Consider the following 23,098-nt stretch of genomic DNA (forward strand, 5'->3'; position numbering starts at 1 on the left):
GTCTTTCTCCTAGACACACACACACACACACGAGGTTCGGTGGACCAATGCCTTGACTCTGAGTCTTTCTCCTGCACACACACACACACACACACGAGGTTCGGTGGACCGCTGCCTTGACTTAGTCTCTCCCCTACCTGAAGTGAGCCATCAGGAAGCAGCGAGGCTTCATTCATAATACATGAACTCAAGGGAGCAGGGAGGCAGGGATGAGAGCCTTTCATCTCTGCTATTTAAAATAGCAGCCTTGCAGCTGAAAGGGAAAATGACCCGGGAGTGAACGCATCGGGGATGAAGTATTCACGATAACGGGACCAGCGAGCTCGTCAGCGGCCCGCCCGCCGGCTATTTATACCCCGCCGATTATGCAATCGGGCTCCAGCCATTCATGCCGGGACTGGGACGCCGCGCCCCGCAGGGGCATCGTTCCCGGACGCCGGGTCAGTTTCTAAGTTTGCATCATCCCCTTCTTTACGAGAGAGCTTGGGTTTCCATTCCGGCCGGCGGGTCTGGTGCGGGGGAGGGCGGAGCAGCCGGGCTGCACATTCGTTTGGCACACCCCGGCACACACGACTGCTTGTTTAAACAGAAAAATAAAGGCACCCGAGCGCCCGGGGCGCGGCCAAGCTGCGCGCAAGGCTGGGCTCCTGGCAGACCGGAAGGAACTGATAAAGCTGGCGCTAATGATACCCGCTCCCTCCCGGGTCGGAAGTGTCCTCCGAGCGCCGGTCATTGAGAAATACCGAAGGGGCAGGATGAGGGTGAGATGAGGACAGGCGGGGCGCAGCTGCGCACGCCTCGCGGGGCGGGGAGCGGGGGGCGCTGCGGCAGTCGGGGGGCTCCTGAGGGCCGCGGTCGGGCGGCACAAACCACCTTAGGGCACAGTGGAGTCCTCCCCCAACCAGCCCCTACCCTGCAACCCCCCTAACCCTGGGGGAGGGCGAAGGGAGTCACTATCCCCAGCCCACTCCCGAGAGATCTACACCCGCGCCCAGTCGGACCTCGACGGGCGAAAAGTGGGAGGACGGAGAAAGGGGGGCGAAGGACAAGAGAGAGCGGATTGTGGAGAAGAAAATGTCCGCTTCTCCCCGCGCCCGTGCGGGGCGGGAGGGGGCGAGGGCCGAGGCCGGCTTCCGATTGAAACTAGCACTGCGGGTCTACTGAGCATGCCCGTCCCGAGGCCGCCGAGGGTCGTTCGGGTTCCGGGCTTTCCGGCCGGCCGGCCTGGAGGACTCGGGAAGGGGAGCGCCCCGGCCCCGGACTCGGGTTCAGAGGCGAGTAGGTGGGGGTCCTACGGGATACTCCGCTGGGTTACCCTGAAGTTGTGAGCAGATAGACATTACTTTCGCCACGCTGTACGAGACACCCTTGGCTTGCCTGCCCTTGCTGTTTGTCGGGGCGAGACAGGGATGTGGGAGCAGCAGCAGCAGCAATGTCATTAAAACCCTCAATCCGTGATATCCCCTATTCTGGTAACTATTCAGTAGGCTTTGATAACACCCTGGTATTCCGATCAATAAACATCCGAGTTACTCACTCAATACCGCCATTTATTCTCGGAGCTGCCCGTCATAGTTAGCGATTGATGCTGGAGGGGTGACCTGCTTGGGACATTTTCATCAAAAATATTCCTTTTGCGTAATGAACAAGGCAAAAATTGGAAGGTTGTCTTTAGGGGAACATAAAGGACCAGGAGCGAAAGGGAGAGCATTTGATAATCCACTGGCTAAAGGGAAGAAAGGGTTGCCGTTAATCTCGTATTTGCAGTGTGCTTAACACAGTGCCTTCATTTTATAGCCATTTAATCCTCCAACAACTCTATGTTGTAGATATTACCTTGTTACTACAGGATAGTGTGAGGCTCAGAGAACTTAAGGACCTGCTGGAGTCTGGCAGCAGAACATCCAAGTTGGGACTTGGTGACTCTTGGACCTTGGAATGTTTTCTTTTGCTCCTGGGTTGGGCCAGTCATTCACTGTTATTAGCAGGGAGGGAGATGGATGAATGAGTTGTAATGACACAGATTCAGCTTGCCTATCTGCAGAAAATAATCATATCACCTGTCACCTTGTCATTTGAGTACTCTGAACTAGAGGGTGACGCCCACTGGGTGGATATTTCTGACAAGACAAATGTCCATGTTCCTGGAAGTTCAGGAATGACTGAATAGGACTTCTTGCAAACATTGCTGAGAAAAGCAACAAATGGACAAAGGTGAGAACTGGGTAGATGCCTTTGCCTCATGGGGATTTAGATGCCAATGAGGTCTTGCTTTGTTCAGTGCTTTCTCATAGACCCTGAGTGGTCTCAAAGACTGAGAAAGACAAGTGTGGCCTTGTTATCCTTGTTTTATAAAGAAACCGAAGAATTGCTAAAAGCCTCACACAGGGTCTCGGGGCTGCTAGGAGGAAACCAAAACCTAGCTGTTCCTCCCCTGTCTAGTGCCCTTTTTACCACCACATACCAGCACTTAGCATGGAGTGGTTGATGGGGTTTAACCCCAATCTGTGTCCACAAAGATCATGGTTAAGATAAACACAAAGCCTAGGGTAAACCACTAGTTTTCCCTTGACTCAAGGTGAAAACTCTTAACTTTCTTCAGAGTACCGTGACTCTCCAAATGCATACATATACTCTTTACCTATGCAACATTTGAGGCATATATTTAGTCTTCTCTTAATTGGTTCAGTGATTGCCATTAAGTTAAAATTTTTTGTGTAGTGTCTTGGGACATTCAGGAGAATATAAAAGAGCTTGGAGAGCAGGAACAGAGACTATATCTCTTGCTCTCTAGCAAGACCCCAGAAGGTGAATATTTTCACTGGCTATGGAATTTCTGGGACCCCTGCAAAGTAGCAATGTGAAGCCCCTAGTTTAAACACCATAAAGAATTTCAAGACTGCAACAGCAGAGCATCAAGCCAAGCAAAGATCTTGGCACAGTTGGGCAGATTGCTTGCCCTTTGCCTAGACAGTGCTGTGTTAACAAAGTACGAGCCTATCCTGGCGCACGATCCCAGGCCAGGTTAAGAAAATAATTTAAAAACAAATGGGAGATAGAGCGGGAGCAGGGATCCCCACCTCACTGTGCTGAAGCCCATGGGACTGGCAGCCTCTGGGCCAGAAACTGGCATTCAAGGGCCTAGGACAAGGACTATCCTCCACCAACTTGAGATTTACTTAATAATTTAAAAAACATATTTGGGTTTGCATTTTAACCTGGGAAAGTCCTTCATTTCTACTGGAATGCAAACGCTCCTGGCTTCTGTTGGATTTTCTTTTTCCAATGTACAAATAATGATTCCTTAAAAACGCCCAAGCCACTACCAAGAAAAGAGATCCTGACACGTGAAACTGAAAAGCCTCTGCCATTCAGAATCTTGGCAAATGCACCTGTTCCGCCCCCACCCTCCCGACCCAAGGTGGGGGTTAGTTGGTCTTCCGAGGGTCACCAACCCTCCGGGCACCCCCAGAGCTCCCTGTCTTCTCCCTCCTCCTCTTCCCTCCGATTTTTAATCCAGGGGTTTGGGAGGAGGGAGGGAACCAACCGGAGGCCAGATGTGTGCAAGTCCCCCGCTGCCACCTCCTCCCTCCTCTCGGGCATCTTAAAACCCGGAGCGCTAACGCGGGAGGATCCGGAGTTAAACGCGGCGCAAACAACTCCGCTCCGGGGCTCCTCAGGGAGTGGAAGCCGGGAGGGACTTGGGGGGGCGGGGGAGGGAGGGAAGGAAGTCGGGCATGCTCAGTAGGCCGGACAAAGTTTTTTTTTTTCCTCCTCTTTTTTTTCGGTCGCAAGTAGGAAGCTTTTTGCACTCCACCACCTCTGGCCGCTGGGAAGACGTCATCGCTTCCGCCCTACTTCCTCCTCCTGTTGGCGGTGGTGAGAATCCAATATGGAGTAAATCGGTAGAGTCGAGAGATGGGGCTCGGACGGGGCGCCCTGCACCGCCTTCCAGGCGCACCTCCCCTGGCCGCCGAGCGCTCCCCGGAACCGTGATTGGCCCGGCCCCCCGGGGACAACCCCGGGCCGAGCCCCCGCCCGCAGCCGGCCCTCTTCTCCTGCTCTCAGCAGTCCCCGCCGCTCCACCGCGCGCTTGTTTTTCTCCTCCTCTCCCCGACCGCCGTCCCCTGCCCAAATCTCCCCGCTCCGCCCGCTCCCGAGCCCTCGGAGCCCCTGCCCGCCTTGCCTCTCGGCCCTGCGGCGCTCACTCCCCGCGAAGCTTGCCTGTGCACCCCTTCTCCCAGATCTCACCCCGCGCTCCCGTCGCCCTGCTTCCCCTTCTGCCTTCTGCGGCGCCCCCTTCATCTCTAGCAGCTCCCCCAACCAAATCAGGCGATCTCCGGAGATGTGAAGAAGGGGGGTGGGGGGGAGGAGGATGAGCGGACAGGAAGATGAAGGGAGCAAAGCTGCCCGCCGCGGGACAGGCGTCTAGGTGAACAGGAAAATGACCGAAGAAACACACCCGGACGAGTAAGTTTGGCTGCGGGGTGGGACGAGGGTTCCCCGCGAGGGCAGCGTGGGGGCCGGGGTTGAGGACACGGGCGGGGACGCTGTTTGGGTGAACTTGGCTTGGGGTGCAGCGATTCGCTGGTCTGTGGGGTGTGGGACGCGAGATTTCCCCCCTTGTTGATGAAGTGAGGAGGGGGCTAAAACTGCTGCAGGCTGGAGGGGGCGCGCGTTGTGTCGGCGGGCTGGTGGCCGCTGCGGGGGCCAAGGGCGCGCGGGTGACCTCCGGGCGGTCCCCGCTCCCTCTCCGGGGACTCAAATCACCCCTCCTCTCGAGATCCTCGGCGGCGGGAGTGGAACACCTGACACCCCCGTTCCGGCTTCCAGGGGTCGGTGGGTTTTGACCCGGTGACTTTTGTCACTCTCCTGCCCCCTCCACTAGCCCCGCGGTCCCTTCGGAAGCCCACTGGGGCCCAGGCTCCGCCATGTCGTTTTCTTGAATCGCTCTCATTTGCATACCACATTTTCATTCATAAAAAACACTGCGGAGCTAAGGGAGCACTGGGCGCGGGTTGCGCTAGGGTCTGCGTGCACCCGGGTCCCCGCGCGGGCCGGCGTGCTGGAGCAGCCCTGGGGCCCCGCGGCGCGTGTGTGTGCACGCGTTGGCCGGCCGGGGACAGGCGCCCCGCGGGGTCTGGGCTGCTCGAGGGGCGGATCCGAGGGTGTGCGGCGCGGGAGGGCGGGAGCCTGCGGGGCAGCGTGCTGCGGGGGCCCTTGTGTGTATATCTCTGTGTGTCTCTGTGTATATCTTTGTGTATATCAGTGTGTGCGCGCGTGCACAGGAGTGCGTGCCCGGCCCGCGGGCCCGAGGCGAACAAAGCTCCGGGCTCTTCGCTGGAGGGGCTCTCCGGCGGACCCACCTCCCCCGCGGGACCCGTGTCTTCCTTCAGCCCCTGGCCGAGGTGCAGCTTTTCGCGGCCCTGCGGCCGCCGAGGCAGCTTTGCCTTTCTTCTGCCAGCGCCCGAGGCGTTTCCGATCGCGGGTGCGACTAGAGGTGGGGCTGCCGGGCCGGGTGCCTGAGATCGTCCGCCTCGGGTCCGAGCGGTCACCGCATCGCGGCGGCCGCTGCTGATCAGTGGCTGTGCCCGCCACAGCCACTTTTTTTTTTTTGTGAATAAGACTCTCTCCTTTATTGTCACATGATATCTCTCCCCTCCTCCCCTGCACATTCATAAATCCGGAGCCTGTCTCTGCTCCTTTCATTCAGAGCTGCCATTAGCCAAGGTAGCGGCGGCGCCGGCTGGGGCGCAGAGAGCGGGTCGGCAGCCACTGGAACTTGCCTAGAGGGAGGCCCAGCGTGTGTCTGCGCCGACTTGGGGGCTGCGGGTATCCAGCGCCAGAGGCCCCGGGTCTTTTGCCCCCGCGAGCATTGAGACCCGATGCAGAGAGGGGAAGTGACTCAGGGCTGGCCCGCGGGGAGGGCTTGTCTTGCAGCAGGTGATAGAATGCTGTGCTGTAAGCATCTACTCACTTTTTTTTTTTTTAAGTGCCCCGTTGTCCTTTGGCTTCTGCTGTCGCCGAGCTGGGCGGGAGGGGGTGTTGGGAGAGTTGGTGTTTCGGAAAGGGAATTTCCTTTCTCTGGGTCCCCAGGGAGCTTTGGCTGCAGTAACCCTTACTCTGCCAGACACCCGTCTTAGGACACCTGACCCCTAAGCAGCCTGAGAGGATCTTACCTGGTGTGCATGTCCCATGTCTCACCACATCGGTTGATCTTTCTATGTTAGACCTTTGCTTGGCCTTCATAGACTGTATCTTGAAATGGGAAAATGAAAAATGTTGCCTTTCTAGGGCTGAAATATGGGGTGGGGGAAGGAATATGCTACTGGGCCTTGCCCGCCTTTGGACATGACTATTAATAATAAACAGGTATTTTTATGGGTCCTTGTTTGTCCCTGCACACACAAATAGCAGTAGTAGCAGGAAGAGAAGGTTGCCGTGCTCAGGGCTTGTTGGAGATTGATTGGTTCATCACCCTAGACTGGGGTTCCTTGCCTCCTTTCCTCAAGGATGCTGGCCTGGCCACTTCCTTTCTAGGGCAGGTCAGCTTTGTATCCTATCCCATCTGATATCCAAAGCAAAGGGATTTCAGGTGGAATCACCAGCAAGAAATAAATATTTCTCTCCCAGGCTTTCAGAGCAGTTTGGCATGGAACTGGCTGTCCCTACTGCTGTCAGAAGCCCAGTTGAGACAATGGATATTTGAGGATAGGTTCTGGTTTCAGTTAGAGAATCAGAAAGCTGTGGCACCTTAGCCTGCTGCAGAAATGGCCTTCTCTGAATTACTTTTAATGCAATGACCTTGTCATGAGACAAGAAATGCCTGGTAAGAAAATGGGCTTCATGGGCTGTTTACACTGTCCATTATATTGTTCATCGTTCTTATGTAATGGCCCATCTGAAAAAGTCCTTTTAAATGCTGGTGCCCGCAAGAACGTTTCTCTCAGACTTACAGGGCTTGCTGTGATTGGTTTTCTGTTTTATTTTTTACTACTACACTGTCTTGAGCTCAGAGCTAAGATTTTTGCTTGGTTATGGTAGCCATATTAGCTTAGGTTTTTGCTAGATTTATTTACCACTCCTCTCTATGCATTTCAATCTATTTTCTATTTTGTCTTCTAATGGTTTTTAATGTTTGAGCCTCCTCAGATACCTTTTGGAAGTAGGCAAGGTGTGTTATAAGGAAATGACATCAAACTGGAAACTTAAGGGAGATATATTTGTGTCTTAGGTAAAATAGATCTTCCTGATAGCCCACATATATTTAAGGTTTTATTAAACAATACAGGTATTTAAATATATTACATTTAGCAATAAATCAGAACCTTGCAAGTGGTAAAACCATGCTTAATTTTAAAAAATATATGTTTTGTCTTCTAATGTTTTTTTCTGTCATTTTAAAATTCCTCTCTAATGAATATATGCTCATAAATTTAGTAAAGCTCTTTTTGCTGATGGTCCTAAACAATAGCTTCAGTATAAAAAGTACCCTGACCTTTCTGTCCCTCTCCAGACAGAAATGCATGTTAAGATTTATAACTCTACAGATTTTTTCAGAAAGTGAAAATTAAAGATAATTAAATTAAAAATTAAAGATAATTAAAATTATTCAATAAGTTATTGAAAGTGACCTTTTGTACAGAGGAAATGGAAAAAAAATTTTTTAATCGTGTGTTTTCATCTGTATCGTTAAATCACTGGATCACGGCTGTGAATGATTTGGAAATTTGCAGACAAAATGAAGAAACTCTTCTCAAGGAGCAGTAAGGCAAGAGCCACTCAGCTACCGTTCAGCTTTCTATGTTGTTGATGAACTCTTCTCGGCAACACACATCTTGCTGAGGATGGATTTATAACTCCGCCCTCACTCATACTTCCCTAATGTTGAAAGGTTTCCCATTTGGAAAAAAACTTAAAAAGCTTAAATATTTTTTGCTGAACCATTTCAAAGAAATTAGACATTAGAACTCTTATATTCAATTACTTGAGCTTACTTTCCAAAAGATGAGCGTACTCTTACGTGAAACCACAAGATAATGATTACACTTCACAGAATTAAGAATAATTCCCTGATGTCTTTACTCTCAGTCTCATCTGACTGAAAAATGTCTAACTGGTTATTTTAGCCAAAGGCCAAAGATCCTGCTTTAAATGCATTTGTTACGTATGGCTCAAGGCTTAGCTATTTGGTCACCTTCTGATCCAAGGCAAGTTACTGATGTAACTCACTTTGCGTTTATCTGAGTGAATAAAATGGGAATAAAAGCTACTGATTTTGTGGAGTTGCTGTGGGAATTAAATGAGCTAGCCTGTGTAAAGCTTACAGCACACACTAGGATAACACAGGTTCCTGGTGTCGGCTCATCGCTGGACACCGAGAGAGGTTTCTTACAGTCTCACTTTCAAATAAGCATGTGAGGGAGGTGTTACCACATTCACCCGATGAGGAAGCTTACATTACTTACCGAAGACAGCAAATATTTTTTATAGCACTTTACTCCCTTAGTCTTTTCAACAGTTCTGTGCTGTATATGGTCTTGTTTGTTGTTTAGTCGCTCAGTCGTGTCTGACTCTTTAGCCACCCCTTGGATTGTAGCTCGCCTGACTTCTCTGTCCACAGGATTCTCCAGGCAAGAATACTGGAGTGAGTTGCCATTTCCTTCTGTAGGGGATCTTCTCAACCTGGGGATCGAACTCGTGTCTCCTGCATTGGCAGAGGGCTTCTTTACCACTGAGCCTTCAGGGAAACACATATGGTTTTATTACCTCCATTTATAGGGGGGGTGAAATCAAGACCCAGAAAGGTTAAATAACCCTAGTAGGCTGTCTTAGGATGGACTGTGTTTTCAAGCACCACAAGGTGCTATCTCAGAAGGGCAGAGGGTGGCCAGCCTTAGTCATTCTGACTTCAAAGCTCAGACCGTTTCTGCCAGTCATACTGTCCCTAATTCTTCTGAATTAGTGACATCCTGTCATTGCCATGACTTTTTTCACTTCCCTTATTTTCCCTGAAAATGCTATGAGGCACATACTGAATTAAAGTGAATTTAAACTTGGGCTTGTTACACCCTAAGATAATGGAAGGAATGTGAACTAAGAGTTGATTATTACTCGAATGTTAGCTCTATAGTTATTGAAGTAAGAGTTGTGGAAATTAGACACAATGCAACAAGTATTAATCCATTCTCTCTGCCTTAGCCTTAAAAAAGTAGGTGTGTTTCTACTCTACCAGAATAGAATCCTGGAGTCAACTAAGAATTGGAATCTTGGTCTCTTCCTTAGAAAATCTTAAAAGCGAAACAAAACAAAAATCTTGGAAAGACCTTTAACAAGCTTATAAGCCAGGACATTGTTATTGTGTAAAAAGACATTGTCACTGTATAAAGTTAAGAGCCTACTGCAAGGTTATAGTCTTGGTAGGTGATGGGCGTTCACTAACCTTCATCTGCTGGGTTTGTTTCCACAGGCATCTTAATAGATGTTACTTCCTTTCCAGCTGTACCTGATTCCCTCTGCTTTCTGATCCCTTTAACCAATAACATTTATAAAAGTGGATCAGTATCAATATCATAACTATTCTTCTCAATGGTTCACTCGCTCATGCTGTTTATTCCGGAATGTTCTTCTTTCCTTCTCCAACACGTGAAATTCTGCTCATTCCCCTACGTCTAGCCCTGAGTCATTCCTCTTCTGAGGTCCTCCTGGACTTTGCCCTCCCTCACGTCCTAAGGAAAAATTGTGGACTCTTTATAGCACTTTCCCTCCACTCTGTATGACAGTTATCACCATTTAGAGTTGGGTTTATTATACACAGCAACATCTGTCCCAAAATATGAGCTTTTGGGATTCAGGGTTACCTCTGTTGCCTAATTTTCTACTTGTTGGCCTAGTACAATCGGGCACATTGTGGTTGCTTTTAATAAAGATATATTAAGTTAAAAAAACGAATCTGATTATTTTAAAATGTTGTTTTGTCCCTGCTGACAAATACAGTAATTATAATTGTTGTATTTGGTTAACTTAGGGTGTGTATAAGCCTCCTTCTGAGAAACTCCCATGTTTTACCTGTAGCCCTTGACATGTCTTGTGGAAACTGGTTGCAGAACTATCTGGTGTTGGTGATCTGTGATGGAAAAGTCAAAGCCATTTTGATTCCAGTCACTGTTGTGGGAACTGGGAAGTGGAAGAGTGTAAACTCACTAAGCCAGGGCCTGTGTTTTATGCCTCTTCAGGATAGTGTCTGCTGAGATCAAAATATTAACAATTTGCAATAGCTACAGGGTTCTCGTGGAGTCTTAACACGAAGTTGGAGACAGCTGTGCCGATGAGCACCACTGTTGGCAGAGTTCCTGTGTTATGGGGTGGAACACAAATATACAATCTAACAGCAAAATCCTCAGAAACTTGAACAAGATGATAATAGAGGCAGAGCAGGAAGTTTTTGCATTTGGCTGTTTGTTTTGGCTTGTTTTCTCTTAAGTAAATTGGGTGTTTTTTTTTTAAAGACCCAGTCATATTGATAAACTCATTAACTATTGTAAATGTTTCTTTTTGATCAGTATTTAAGGCTAGAACATTGATGGTTTTTTAAGGCATTGTCTAGGGCTTTTAGTCACTGGAGTAGAAGGAATATTTTGCACTGGTGGGCAGTATACTCTGTGAAGCAAAATGTATTTTCTGTATGCCTGCCATGGTAGGCATGAAAGATGGTTACCATAGCTTGATGTGGTCCCTGTCAGGGGAAGGAAGTCAGGCCAGGATCTTAGTAAAACGCTTGATGTTAACTGGCATAGGAGTTGGCTAAATTAGGGACCAACTGTTTTGTAATTGCTCATTTCTCAGGTAATCTTTGTCAACAGTATGTTCACTTGGGGTCTGTTGCACGCATGATAGCAAATCCTGCTTATGTTATTTATGCTACTTTCAAAGGGCAGCTGAATATTCATTTTAAAACAGAATTTCTATGTTGATTGCCCCAAGAGCATACAGATAATAAAGAATCCACCTGCAGTGCAGGAGACCTGCGTTTGATCCCTGGGTTCGGAAGATTCCCTGGAGAAAGGAATGGCTACCCCACTCCAGTATTCTTGCCCAGAGAATCCCATGAACAGAAAAGTCTGGCGGGCTATAGTCCACAGGGTCGCAAAGAATTGGACACAACTAAGCAACTGAGCACACACAAGAGCATACAGGTGAAGAAACAAATGTTTACTTCATCCTGGCATTTAGCAGCTGTGATTGAAGAGATAAAACAATATGAGCACCTTCAAAATGTATGGGTTTGGCTCCTCCTCTTTGTAGAAATAACGATTTTTCAAATTACGGTTCCATTCTTAGATTTATTTCCTGTGGTCCATTCATAAGTGCTTAAAACTTAATTATCAGGCTGAGTTGTTAAAATTGTCTTTCCTGGTTCATCTTTGTCTTTCATTTTCACTGTTTATTCCTCTTACTTCTTTTTCTCATTGCTTTGGCTCTGGCCTCCGGTATTGATTTTTCAGATAAACACTGTTTATTTTGTATTTGCATCCCACCCTGAGAATGCACCCAGAAGCTTGGCCCATCTGCCCTTCCAGGTGTGGAAATAATAGCTTATTGACCTGTACACCCATCTTCAGGCAGAGTGCTTTCTGCAAATATTCATTGATTGATTAAATGTTCATTAATTGAAAAGGAGTTTTACCTATATAAAAAATTAAATGGTTATTCATATTGTATGTACATCCAGAAAGACTTGAAATTGTTTGTTTGTTTGTTTTTAAAAACTACTAAGAGGGGCAGGCTGCCGTGATGGTGGTGGAGGAAACATGGGCTTTGGGGTCATTCTCTACTTCTTTCCTCTTCTGATGCTTACTGTCAGTTTACTTACCTATGTAGTAGCAAGCATCCTTCGCTCTCTTGCCATCCCTGTCTGGTCTAGAACTCATATTATCAACAGCGTTCAAATTCTTTCTAAAACAGAGTCAGTAGGCTTGTGGGGGGAATGGATGAGGCTGAGAGTTCTCTTAGGAGTAAGCTGGCTTATGGCTTGTTTTGTCTATTTGTGTGCCATGTTGGTGTTTGCGTTTATATTTCCATCCAGGGAATAAAGTGGATGCTCGGCCGGAGATTTAATCATCTACATCCCAATAAGTTTACTCATTTTTGTAGAACTTTTAAAGCTGAATAAGTGTAAATACAGCCTTAAACAGAGTAATTAAATGTCTCTCCTTTGTTTAATAGGTTAAATCAAAATCTGGGATTTTTCTGAGGCTCAAAATTCTGAAACAGGTCTGCTGTGCCTGGATGGTGTGCCCTGGCCTAACGCTACTTCTGGCCCTGAAGGCTAATGCTTGTCTTCTCGTTAGTCTGTGGGTCAACAAGTTTCAGGCTTCCTGGGTGGCACAGTGGTAAAGAATCTGCCTGCCAATGCTGGACACACAGGAGACTCAGGTTCTATCCCTGGGTTGGGAAGATCCTCTGGAGGAGGAGAGGCAATCTGCTTCACTATTCTTGCCTGGAAAATTCCATGAACAGAGGAGCCATGGGGTCGCAAAGAGTCATACATGACTGAGCATGCATGCACAGATTTCAGATTAGGAGTCTGCTGTTTGTGAACCAGCTCTGTTCTTACATGTCTTTTTTACTAAGGAAAAGTAGTGCATATCAGATGACAGGTGTCCATTGGAAATGTGGTCTTCTCTGAATCTAAGGAACTTCACTTTAGAAAGTGCTTGGCCACTAATTGAAAAGCCATGTATAAATTATTTATTGGATAAAATAATAGTAGTTAGGGTGAGACTGGAGGAGAGGGAGTGACTAACTGCAGAGTGCCCTTCACTTACTTCACACAGTGTTCTAGCCACCTTACCTGCCAGACAGGATCCCAGCTGTGGCTCAAAGGGAACCTCTGCCCTTGGGGAGCTTACATTCTAAGGTGCTAGGCACTTCCTTGTGCCTTAAGGGCGTGAGGCCAGCATTATCTGGATGATGGACTGATTGGCCACCAGAGGTGTTTCCCCGCTTCGTCCTCTGCAGGGTTATCCCCTCAAGCTGCAGGCATTGGGATTCCCAGATTTGGGGTACAGGGAACTCCTTGTCCAAAGCTTTAGAGGAGCTCCACACCCTTCCCAGATCCCCTAACAAGTTCTTGAGTCATTTTTAGGGTGAGTGTGAGTTACATACACTGATGCACTCACATGTGGATGGATTATGTCCACGAATCAACAGTGTCCACAGCTGCAGGCGAAGAAAGATTCAGCCAGGTTAAGTATCTCGTCTGAGGTCACCGAGCAGGATTTATTATTTTTACCCAGATCCTTTGACTTCACATCTCGTGTCTGTAGAACAACTATTTATGGACAACTGCATAGAGCCTCAGTTTTTGCAAAGAATCTGTTGCGTGTACAGTTTGACTTATATTACCGTTGAGCAAATGAAATTAGAACTCTGTAAAGGGCTTCCTTTGTGGCTCAGATGGTAAAGAATCCACCTGTAGTATAGGAGACCCAGCTTCGATCTATGGGTCCGGAAGATCCCCTGGAGTAGGAAATGGCAACTCACTCTAGTATTCTTGCCTGGAAAGTTCCCTGGACAAAGGAGCCTGATGGGCTACAGTCCACAGGGTTGCATAGAGTTGGTCACAACTGAAGTAACTTAGCATGCATGCACAGAATCCCATGAAGGCCTCAGGACAGTGAGGAGACATTTCTTCCTCACTCTCCTGTTCAGCTCTGTGGTGCAGAGAACCAGTGCCCACAGAGATGGCATTTTCTGTGCTGGTACAAAGAACAGTTCTACAGAGACCGCTTTTGGAAAGACAACCAGCAACCTTGCCCTTGATGGAGTGTGTGTGAGCAAGATAGTTAATGAAGCTTGCTGTTCACTAAGACCTGGTTTTAGCCTAGCTATTTTGAGGAGAGGATTAAACCTAAATGTGCATGGGAATCTTATAAAATGAGGATTCTGGTTCAGGAAGGCCTGAAATGCTGCATTTTTAACCAACTTCCCGATGCTGCTGGTGCAGATCCAAGGACCACTCTTTGAGTAGCAAGAGCCTGTCTTTGTGATCACGGTGAGCTCCCAGCTGCCAGGTTTGTGTCTTCAGAGGCAACCTCACATACTTGGCATCTGGAACTTGCTGAAGAAGCTCATTGGTCAAGAAGGTGGTGTTTCCACGCGGAGAGATATTATCAAGGGCCTGCCTTTACCCATTGTTGGCAGGACTTTCAGCTTTGAGGTATAGCTTGATCTTTAGATGGTAAGGTGTTGGAAGAATTTTTAATTTTCTTATGACTTAAAAAAAAGTTCTTCGTGAATGCCAGACAGCCCAAGAAATCCATCACTGAAAGAGAAATAGAAAGTCCCAGCACTTTGTGTATAAATGTCTGTCAGCTGGCATTCTGCACCTTCCAGACAAATCAGTCTCCTATGGAAAACCAGCCGCCCTGGGAGCAAGCACACTCAGCCCTAGAAGAAATCACAGGAAGTAATTAAACCAAGAAGGTCAGAGAAAGAGGAAGTGGTTGTGTTGTTTCTGATGCGAATAGCATTGTTGTTCCTGGGGATCAAGATGATGATGTTTAAGTCTTCTGGAATGTGACTGCTTGGGGACTTGATTGTATTTAAATTGCAGCCCTTTTAGTTTATTCTTTTAGACAGCAATCTAGTTAGGAAATGAATTGCTCTTAGGTCTTATCAGGAATCCCCATGTGCCTCAACAGAAGTCTTAGGCAGCTAGTTGCTTATAGCTTAGCAAATTGCACTTAAATGAAATGAATGTCAAGACTATTAGAGGCTAATTTTAGGTGTCTGGAGTTCTCTCTAATTCTCCTGATTAAACACTTTAACATAATAGTTTCCTTAATTGGAATAATGATAGAATATTAGCATGCATATTAAACCATTTACCCAAATTTGAATAGGGTTAAAATGCAAATTATCCGTCACTTGTCAGCTCTTACTCTTTAGAGATAATTCCTAGGGAGAAACTGAAAGTGGCTTTCTACCTGAGGCAGCATTGCCAGGAAAGCCAAGAATAAAGTGGAGGACTAGAGTAAGACCTTTCTCCCCCCAAAAAGAAGTGCTGAAAATACCACCGCCTGTGATAGTAGTAAATACAACAAGAACGTAGATGGAATGAGAAATCTGAAGTGAGCTGACTGTGGACCCTCTCTGGTGGTATCTTCATTGGCTTTCAGATTTCAGAGGAAGGTGATAAGAGATTTAAGGTCTTTCCCCAGCATTTAGGGGCTTCACTGGTGGTTCAGGTGGTAAATAATCTGCCTGCTGTGCAGGAGATCTGGGTTCGATCCCTGGGTCAGGAAGATCCTCTGGAGAAGGGAGTGGCAACCCACTACAGTATTCTTGCCTGGAGAATCCCATGGACAGAGGAGCCTAGCAGTCTACAGCCCATGGGATCGCAGAGCTGGACATGACTGAGTGACTAACATGCACACCCAGCATTTAGGTATCCACCTATGAAGTCTTGAACCAGTGCCTCTACCCAGCAGTTGCCCAAGTGGCTGGAAACCCATAAGCACTTCAAGTGTTGTTTGTGAAGCAAATATGTATATAACATCACCCACATACGTGTATTACTCTTTCAATGTATGTCATTGCATTTATAAAATAATAAAATACAACCTCAATAAATACTACTGAATTCATGGTTTGTCATATTTTTCTCAACTCAGTTATTAAAAAATGCGGCTATAATCTCCGGGGGAAGAGGGCTGGTCCCTTTATTTTTCTGCCTTTGAATACTTACACTTAATTGGGAATCATTGCTGTGACCCTCATTCTGTATGTATGTAAGGACATGAGTATGGTCATTCCTGGGGCTTCCCAGGTGGCTCAGTGGTAAAGAATCTGCCTGCCAATCAGGAGACCTGGGTTCGATCCCTGGGTTGGGAAGATCCCCTGAAGAAGAAAAAGACTACCCACTCCAGTATTCTGGCCTCGAGAATTCCATGGACATTCACATGGGATGCATATGCAGATGGTGTGTTTATACTCCGGGCGCATTGAGGATTGGGTGGAAGATCTGAAGGAAAGCAGAGGGCGTTAGTTGGAGGTGGGTAGGGGAGTTGAAAATGAGTCAGGACATTCCCCCACAGAGACTTGGTACAAAGTTGGGTCTTCTCATAAGGAGGAGGGCCTGGGGGAGCTTGTCTTTTGTCTTCCAGCTTCCCCCCCTTTCTCCTCTTGCATTTATTGAATACCTGCATTGCGCAGCACACAACTCTATTGTGGAAAAAAGGCTACACCCAACAGGAGAAGCTTTTGAATGGATACCAAGTAGCAGAGAAGATGGGGAGCAGTTTGCCTTGTGCAGCAGGTTCTGGGAGTTGGGAAACTTCGGTTCCCTTCACTTCTTTGCCACCCATGTGCCCAAGATGTCAGGGTGTTTCTCTGGATTTGGCTTTCTCGTCTCTAAAATAAAGGGATTGCATAGTACAGTAATAATACTGAAGAACTCTTGTAGTTCCAGTATTGTAAGGAGAGTTCTTTTTTAAAAAAAATAATTTTATTTATTTCTTCTCGGCTGCGCTGGGTCTTTGTTGCTGCTTTTCTCTGTTGTGGTGTGTGGGGTTCTTGTGGTGGCTTCTCTTGTTGTGGAACAGAGGCTCCAGGGCACAGGGGTTTCAGTACTTGTGGCACATAGGCTCATTAGTTGCAGCTCCTGGGCTCTAGAGCTCAGACTCACTAGAGTGTGGCACGTTCAGTGGATTCTTTACCACTGAGCCACCAGGGAAGCCCCAGAGTTCCTGTTTTAAGAAAACTTTTATAAGTATAATATTCTTTTTAAAAATAGCGACAAATGCGAAGAAGTCAAAGTACCTCTTGCTGCACTAGCCAAGGGGAAAGTTCACTTTCATCCAGGTGAGTCTTGAGTGTTAGCCGACTCAAGATAAGGATGGTGGTGGTGATAGTGGGGGAGGGGGCAGGTCAGGCAGGTTGGAGAGGAGGCATCCGGCGTCGGAAGGTTTCTTCCACAGACAAGGAAATCCCACCCCTGGGTACATATGCTGGGGGAACTCAGAGAAAGAGCTGGTCCAGGTAGGTGAGGCTAAATTTTAGGTTATTGCATGCCAGGCTATCAAAATCCATCTTTGAGCTTTCGTTCTTTAGGTGGAATGGTGCTGTTTAACGTTCTGAATCAAAGAAATGATAAAGTGATTTACTGTCGGTAAATTCCAGTTAGTTGGAGGCTACAGGCTAGGCTGGAGTCGGAGAGGCCCCTAAGAGCTGTTACCCCACTGGATCTGGGCAGGACTTTCCTTCTGGCTGTAATGAACTGCAGCAGACACTGCTCTAGGAATCTTTGTTCCAAAGAGGTTGTTATGTTTCTTGGAAGATAGGGAAGCTGTGAAATTCAAACCGAACTTAACCAACCTACTTTGTAGATCAAACTTTCAAGCTAGTAAGAAACCAAGTGAGGGTTTTGGGTTTTTCTTTTTGTTTTGTTGTTGTTGTTGTTTTTACTACTTCTTGTATTTTTACTATTTTTTTTTAGTATAGTTTAAACTTTCTTTTTTTTTTAAGTATTGTTACTCCTGCAGGAACACAGCACTGCTTAGTTGAAATAGCCCTTGTGAAGTGGAGACTACATTGCCCTTTCTCAGTAAAGTAAAATGGTTGTGGCTTAAGCATAAAATTGTAGAGCTGGAGAGCAGCTTAGGAAAATGCCAGCTCCCGTCTTTTACAGAAAAATTGCAATCCAGAGAGGTCGAGGGATGAACCCAGGGTCACACAGCTAGTTGGTTCCTTGGGATATGTAGGCAAGCAGATGCCATCTGCCCTTGGCTCCAGTCCTGTTTTGGGTGTTGTGTCAGACATTCATGACAGTTGTTACCCTGAACCATTGAACTCCCGGGACACCAGAAAAAGATGGTGGAAACGTCTTCAGTTTAAATAGACGTAGCCCGTGTTGCCAAGGAACCAACAGTGAACAGAGTGCCAGCCTCGGTCAGCCCCTGAACACGTGGAGAATGGGTGAGCTGCAGACACTGTTCCTGCGTGGTTCACTTTCGGGTGGTGGGGGGTCCCATATGTGTGTTTCAAGAACAGGAGGGTAGGGAGTGGAGGCAGAGGAGTGTTTCATTCAGCTCTCCATCCTGGGGAAGAAAAGATGAGGCCTTTGATGAGACGTTGAAATACACGTGACCAAGGTTTTTGCACCTGGGCACTAGCAAAAAAGTCTGAAACTTCGCTGACGCTTGTCCTTCCTCCCCAGCTCCAGGGACTTCTCTCCTCCCCATGTGTTTGCTTTTGAGGTTAACTGCCAAGGCGATGTGGTCATAGACAGCAGGAAGTAATATTTGATATGCAGGTCTCAGGGGTGGGGGTGGGGGATTGGTGGATATCAGCATGGGAAGGGTGCCGGTTTTGGCGCACTAGGGTGAAAACTCTGAACATTTCTAAGCCAACAGGTGCCTGTTACAGCAAAGAGAGGGAGGGAAGAGTTGACGAGCTAGTCATGTAATGAGTATTTTTTATGGTAGCATGTTTATTTTAATTTTTTATGGTAGCATGTAAGGCCGCTGCCCCACAGGTTAACTCTGATAAAATTGGGATTATCCTCTTTACCTAATGAGATAGCTACGAAGTGTTATGACCGTGTAGAAACCTAGGCTTGAGGAAGAATAAAAATCTCCAAACCAAGACATGCTCTCCCCAAGAGCCCACAGTCAAGCACACATGCTGGTGAGCACGTGCCATCTTGCCATGATGAGACGATCCATTTCCCAGTCCTGCTTTGGCACTATAGTTCTCAGGGCTCCTCTTGGATAACAAGATTCATACTGCTTGTGTCAGATGGATAACATGTACTTAAAAAAATTTCCTTCTCGTGGTATTCTCCACCCTCCCCCTTTAGTCTCCATCAGCTCGGCATCCTTCTTATTCATAGAGTAAAGGATCCCTTGTGAGCCTAAGGATTGCTTTATGGGGTTTCAGGTTCCATGTCCCAGTGCTTTGGATCATCCAGACCATCAGGGCAGTTTGCTTATAAATGATTTACCCACAGATCCCTCCTTCCACAATCCTCTTGTTCCACATGGAGCAGTGCAGCAGTGACCAGGAGAATAGACCACTGTGGTCCAATCCACCCATGCCCACAGCCTGAACCAGAACTCCTCCCCAGACTGTCCTAACAAGGGCAGTTTATCAGTTTAACAAGAGGCCACGGGAGGAACATATCCAGGTTGGTTTGGCATGCTTTCTAGGACACAACATCTGTCTCTCTCTCCACTTTCACCTTTTTCCTCCCTAGACCAACTGAATTAGAATTTTAACCTTACACCCTGTGTCAGTATTCCAAAAAATCTAGATTATACTGTGTCCTAGACTAATGAAGATTTGGAAGAGGGGAACACCCACCAAACCTAGAGGGGTATGACCAACCAAGATGGCACCACCCAAGCCTTCCTCTTTTGAAAGATCCCCCTGGATGATGGGTGTTAACCAGACTTTATTGTGATCATTTTTTAGGTATATACAAATAGCAAAACATGTTGCACACCTGAAACTAATATAATGTTATATGTCGGTTGTAGCTCAAAAAACAGTCCCCGTATCACTGCCCCTGAGTCATTTACCTGAGTCATCTGTCATACAGAAGGGAATTCAAGTCACACACATCCTTATCAGGGGAGGGGACCGTTGCTGTTTTCCTTCCCATTCTTTCTTCATGATTCCATCTCATTCACATTAGTAAATCATCTCTTAGGAAGATACCAAATTGATGTTATATATAAAGTGAAACCATAAGAGACAATACAAAATAAATTCTAACTGTTGATTCAAGAGGTCTTTTTTTTTTTTAAACGAAGAACACTCTAAAGCACACCAAAAATCACCTACAGCTGTCCAAAATTACGACTGTTTTTTATTAACTTTTTTAAAAGTTTGACTGAAACTTTAAAAGCCCTAATACTTTTTTTTAGAAGTTTTCCTTAGTGATGTAATACAGATGCCTTTAGGATATGAATTTAGCTATTTTAATTAAATAGTAAATACAGGAGTTTTTTTTATTTTATCTTTTGGGGGACGGGTAGAATGGTGCCACCTATTTTACAGGAAACAAGAATAGTTCTTGAATTTGATTTTTGACAAACCTTTCGTTTTTGTGGGACTGGCATCTGTTTGAATTTAAAGGAAAACAGATACAGAATCATATGCTTTACCTAGAACTGAAAAATACATTGACTTAAAACAGATGTCACTCACAAAACTGATGCCAGGTATTAAGATTGTAGTTTGTCATCTGGAACTGTGGCACTGGATGCAAATGTGGGAGAGGCTGAAAAAGTGTTTTAATATCTTAAGGAGAAAATGTGAAGGGCGCTGTTAAAAATGCGACAGAGTCTTGCACAATTGTGTGAACGTATGTACTTAATGCCACTGAACCATACACTAAAAAATGGGTCCAATGGTAAATTTTATGTTGTGCATATTTTGCTACCACTAAAACAGGTTATTTATTTATTTATTTTTAAATGGGACCAAGTCAACTAATGAATTCATAAGGAATCTCAAAGACTTCTTTCTGGAAAAAATAGCCGTCTGAGCACAACTGCATGGGCCGGAGGGCCTCAGACATCAAATCAGTTTCACGTCCTTACCTGTAGGTTTCCATTTCCTATCAATCTGCCTAGTCCCCTTGGCTCCCCTCTTCTGCCTTCCCCTGCCGCAAAATAAAGCTCCGCTCAAGAAATTGGAGGCAAGGTAGACTTTGAGATGAGGCCAGTGGTGCTAAAGTTGTGTATCGCCTAAAGGTTCTTGCAGTGTGTATATTTCTGCTAAACTTAGGAGTCTTGAGAAAGGGTTGGAACCTCCCAGAAAGCTTTCAAGGTCCAGACAGCCTTGCAGGAGAGCTTACAGCAGAGCTGGCCTTCGGTGCGAGTGCTGTGGGTGATTAGCCTTTCCCAGGCAGGAGATCAGGATCAAGGGGAGGCTGGCACAATAGTGACCAGGGAAGCACCCTTGGGCGAGCACTTCACGTCAAGAGCCTCAATGGTGACAACCATATGGGAAGACAGCACAAAAAAAGTGTCAAGAACCAAAGAGGCGTGTCGGCCCTTCTGCCTTTCCTCTGTTTGGAAAGGAGAGGAGTCAAAGCCTGGCAGATGAAATTCATAATCGCTTAATTTAAACAAACTCATGAGAACAAATGTGTGCTGAGGCCATGCCGATGAGAAAAACAACTTGCCCTTTGAACGTGTTAGGCTCTTGTTTATGTAAGACTTGCTGTTTTCCTCTTTAAGTCGTTTTGCTAGTAGCCCATTGGTGGAAACTGGGTCCTTAGATGTTCTGAAATGGCATACGCCTCGAGTGGGAATATTAGCAACTTCTTCTATAGCGTTCGTGAATTTTTCAATAAAGATACCAAATCTGTTTTACCTGAAGTTCCTCACTTTGGTTGTTGGAAATCTATAGTCCTTTATGAACTGTTTGTAGATTTGACACTTTCTGGCCTTGGGAATACTCAAGTCACCACGTTTGACACTTAATTTGGCACTCTCCATGTTGAGTAGGAAAAAAGCAAATGCTGTCATGAACCACTTTGATAAGTTTTGGGGAAAGGGTTACTCGTGATTGAGGGCATGTTTGCTCATGTGAGAGCACTCCATCCCCAACCCCCATCCCACCCCGAGGATGGAAACACAGGGTCTGTGTAGATCTTATTAAGGCAGGGCTGGTAAGTAGGGGCTGTTCTGCCGCCCAAGATGGCCCTTCTCCCTCTGCCCAGATACTTCCAAGACAAGGGGCCCTTGTGCCAGGTGACTTGGTATGCGGCCCTGATCGTCAGCGAACCCGTCTATGGAACTGCTGTCCTCTGTGGCCACGACAGCCTGCTCTCTGCTGTTCTGATCTCCCCGCTGATACATGAAGACAGCTTCTACTGCCCAGACACCGTCCCCGTCTCCTCATCAGTGTTCACGTCCAGCCATGTGTCTTGTAAAACAGGGGTCCAGAACTGGAGGTGTTTCTCCAGCTGCCTCAGGCTTGTGGATGCTGTGGATGTTGACATCTCCCTGACATGGGGACTGTGGTCGGTGTAGAGAGATTGGGCTGTATGTGTGGAAAATGTGGCTGCCTGTGCTGAACCTGCACCCTTGACTTTGTGGGTGGGTTTCAGTTGCTCTGGGGGAGCTGATCTCTTTCCCATTCAGAGGCATAAAGAAAGCTTTCCTGGTGCTAGCCTGAGAACTTGCTGGGATCAATTATTGCTCTTGGATAATGGGCAGGGGGAGAAAGGGAGTTCCCTCCTGTTTCAGAAGATCCCTCCGCTCCTGAATGAAGGACTCTGGTCTTCCGTATTCCCCAGCTGGTATTTAGTGGGAATGAGGAAGAATAGGTGAGAAGATGAGTGAACTGCTTATAGCACTGAAATCGTAGTTTTTCAAAGCTGGTCCCGGGCCATCTACTCCGAGTCGGTAGTCTGGAAAGCTTGTTAGAATACAGATGTCAGCAGGCCATCCAGACCTCCTGGATCAGCCTCTCTGGGCATGTGGCCCGGAGAATCTGTATTTTTTAAAAGCTCCCCAAGTGAATCCTCAGCTTGCAAGCCAGAGTTTGAGATCTATTCCCTAAATTGTAATTACATCCTGGATGTTCGTTTTCTGAAACGTCCAACTACGGAGTACTCAGGAATCTTAAAGGCCACCTTTGTGCCTTACTCCAGCCACCCAGGGCTTTTAATAGTTCCTGAGTGTGTGTTTACACAATCTGCATTTTATGAAGTCCATAAAGACATATTTACTCAACAAGTCACCAGCGCTCCAAAGGTCAGCTTCCCTTGATTTGTATGAAAGGCTCTTAACTCCAAAGTCAATTAACACCAAGATGGAAGCCAATTAAGACAAGGAAGTGAGCTGTTTAGGCCAACACTCCATCTCTAACTTTTGTCCCCTGTTATAATTTAGCTTTACAAGTTCCTTCAGGCCAGTTAACTTTGCTTAGCTTATGCCTGTGTGGCCGGTCCAGTGCACAGGTAAGGTGCCATTTGACAGGTCGTCATGTGAGAGTGCTGTTTGAAAGCATGTAATTGAGGTAACTATTAAATGATGCCATGTCAGCACTTTGGCAGCTGACCAAATCAGCCTACCTG

General features: G+C 46.7%; 1 protein-coding gene across 2 annotated transcripts in view; it reads left to right on the top strand.

Moving 5' to 3' along the window:
• The first annotated feature begins 645 nt into the window (after positions 1 to 645).
• Positions 646 to 23,098, top strand: part of SPRED2 (sprouty related EVH1 domain containing 2) — a 128,652-nt gene continuing 106,199 nt past the window's right edge. The window contains exons 1-3 of one of the 2 annotated variants that reach the window (XM_055401004.2): positions 659 to 761; positions 2,081 to 2,214; positions 3,799 to 4,470. In XM_055401004.2, coding sequence (XP_055256979.1) covers positions 4,445 to 4,470 — 26 coding nt within the window. In that variant the 5' untranslated portion in view covers positions 659 to 761; positions 2,081 to 2,214; positions 3,799 to 4,444. Of the gene's footprint in view, positions 762 to 2,080; positions 2,215 to 3,798; positions 4,471 to 23,098 lie in introns of both variants that reach the window. The other variant, XM_055401006.2, reaches the window with a different exon arrangement.

This window comes from Moschus berezovskii, chromosome 11 (genome assembly GCF_049115385.1).
Source record: "Moschus berezovskii isolate FMDL1 chromosome 11, NW_MosBer_1.0, whole genome shotgun sequence".
NCBI lineage: Eukaryota > Metazoa > Chordata > Mammalia > Artiodactyla > Moschidae > Moschus > Moschus berezovskii.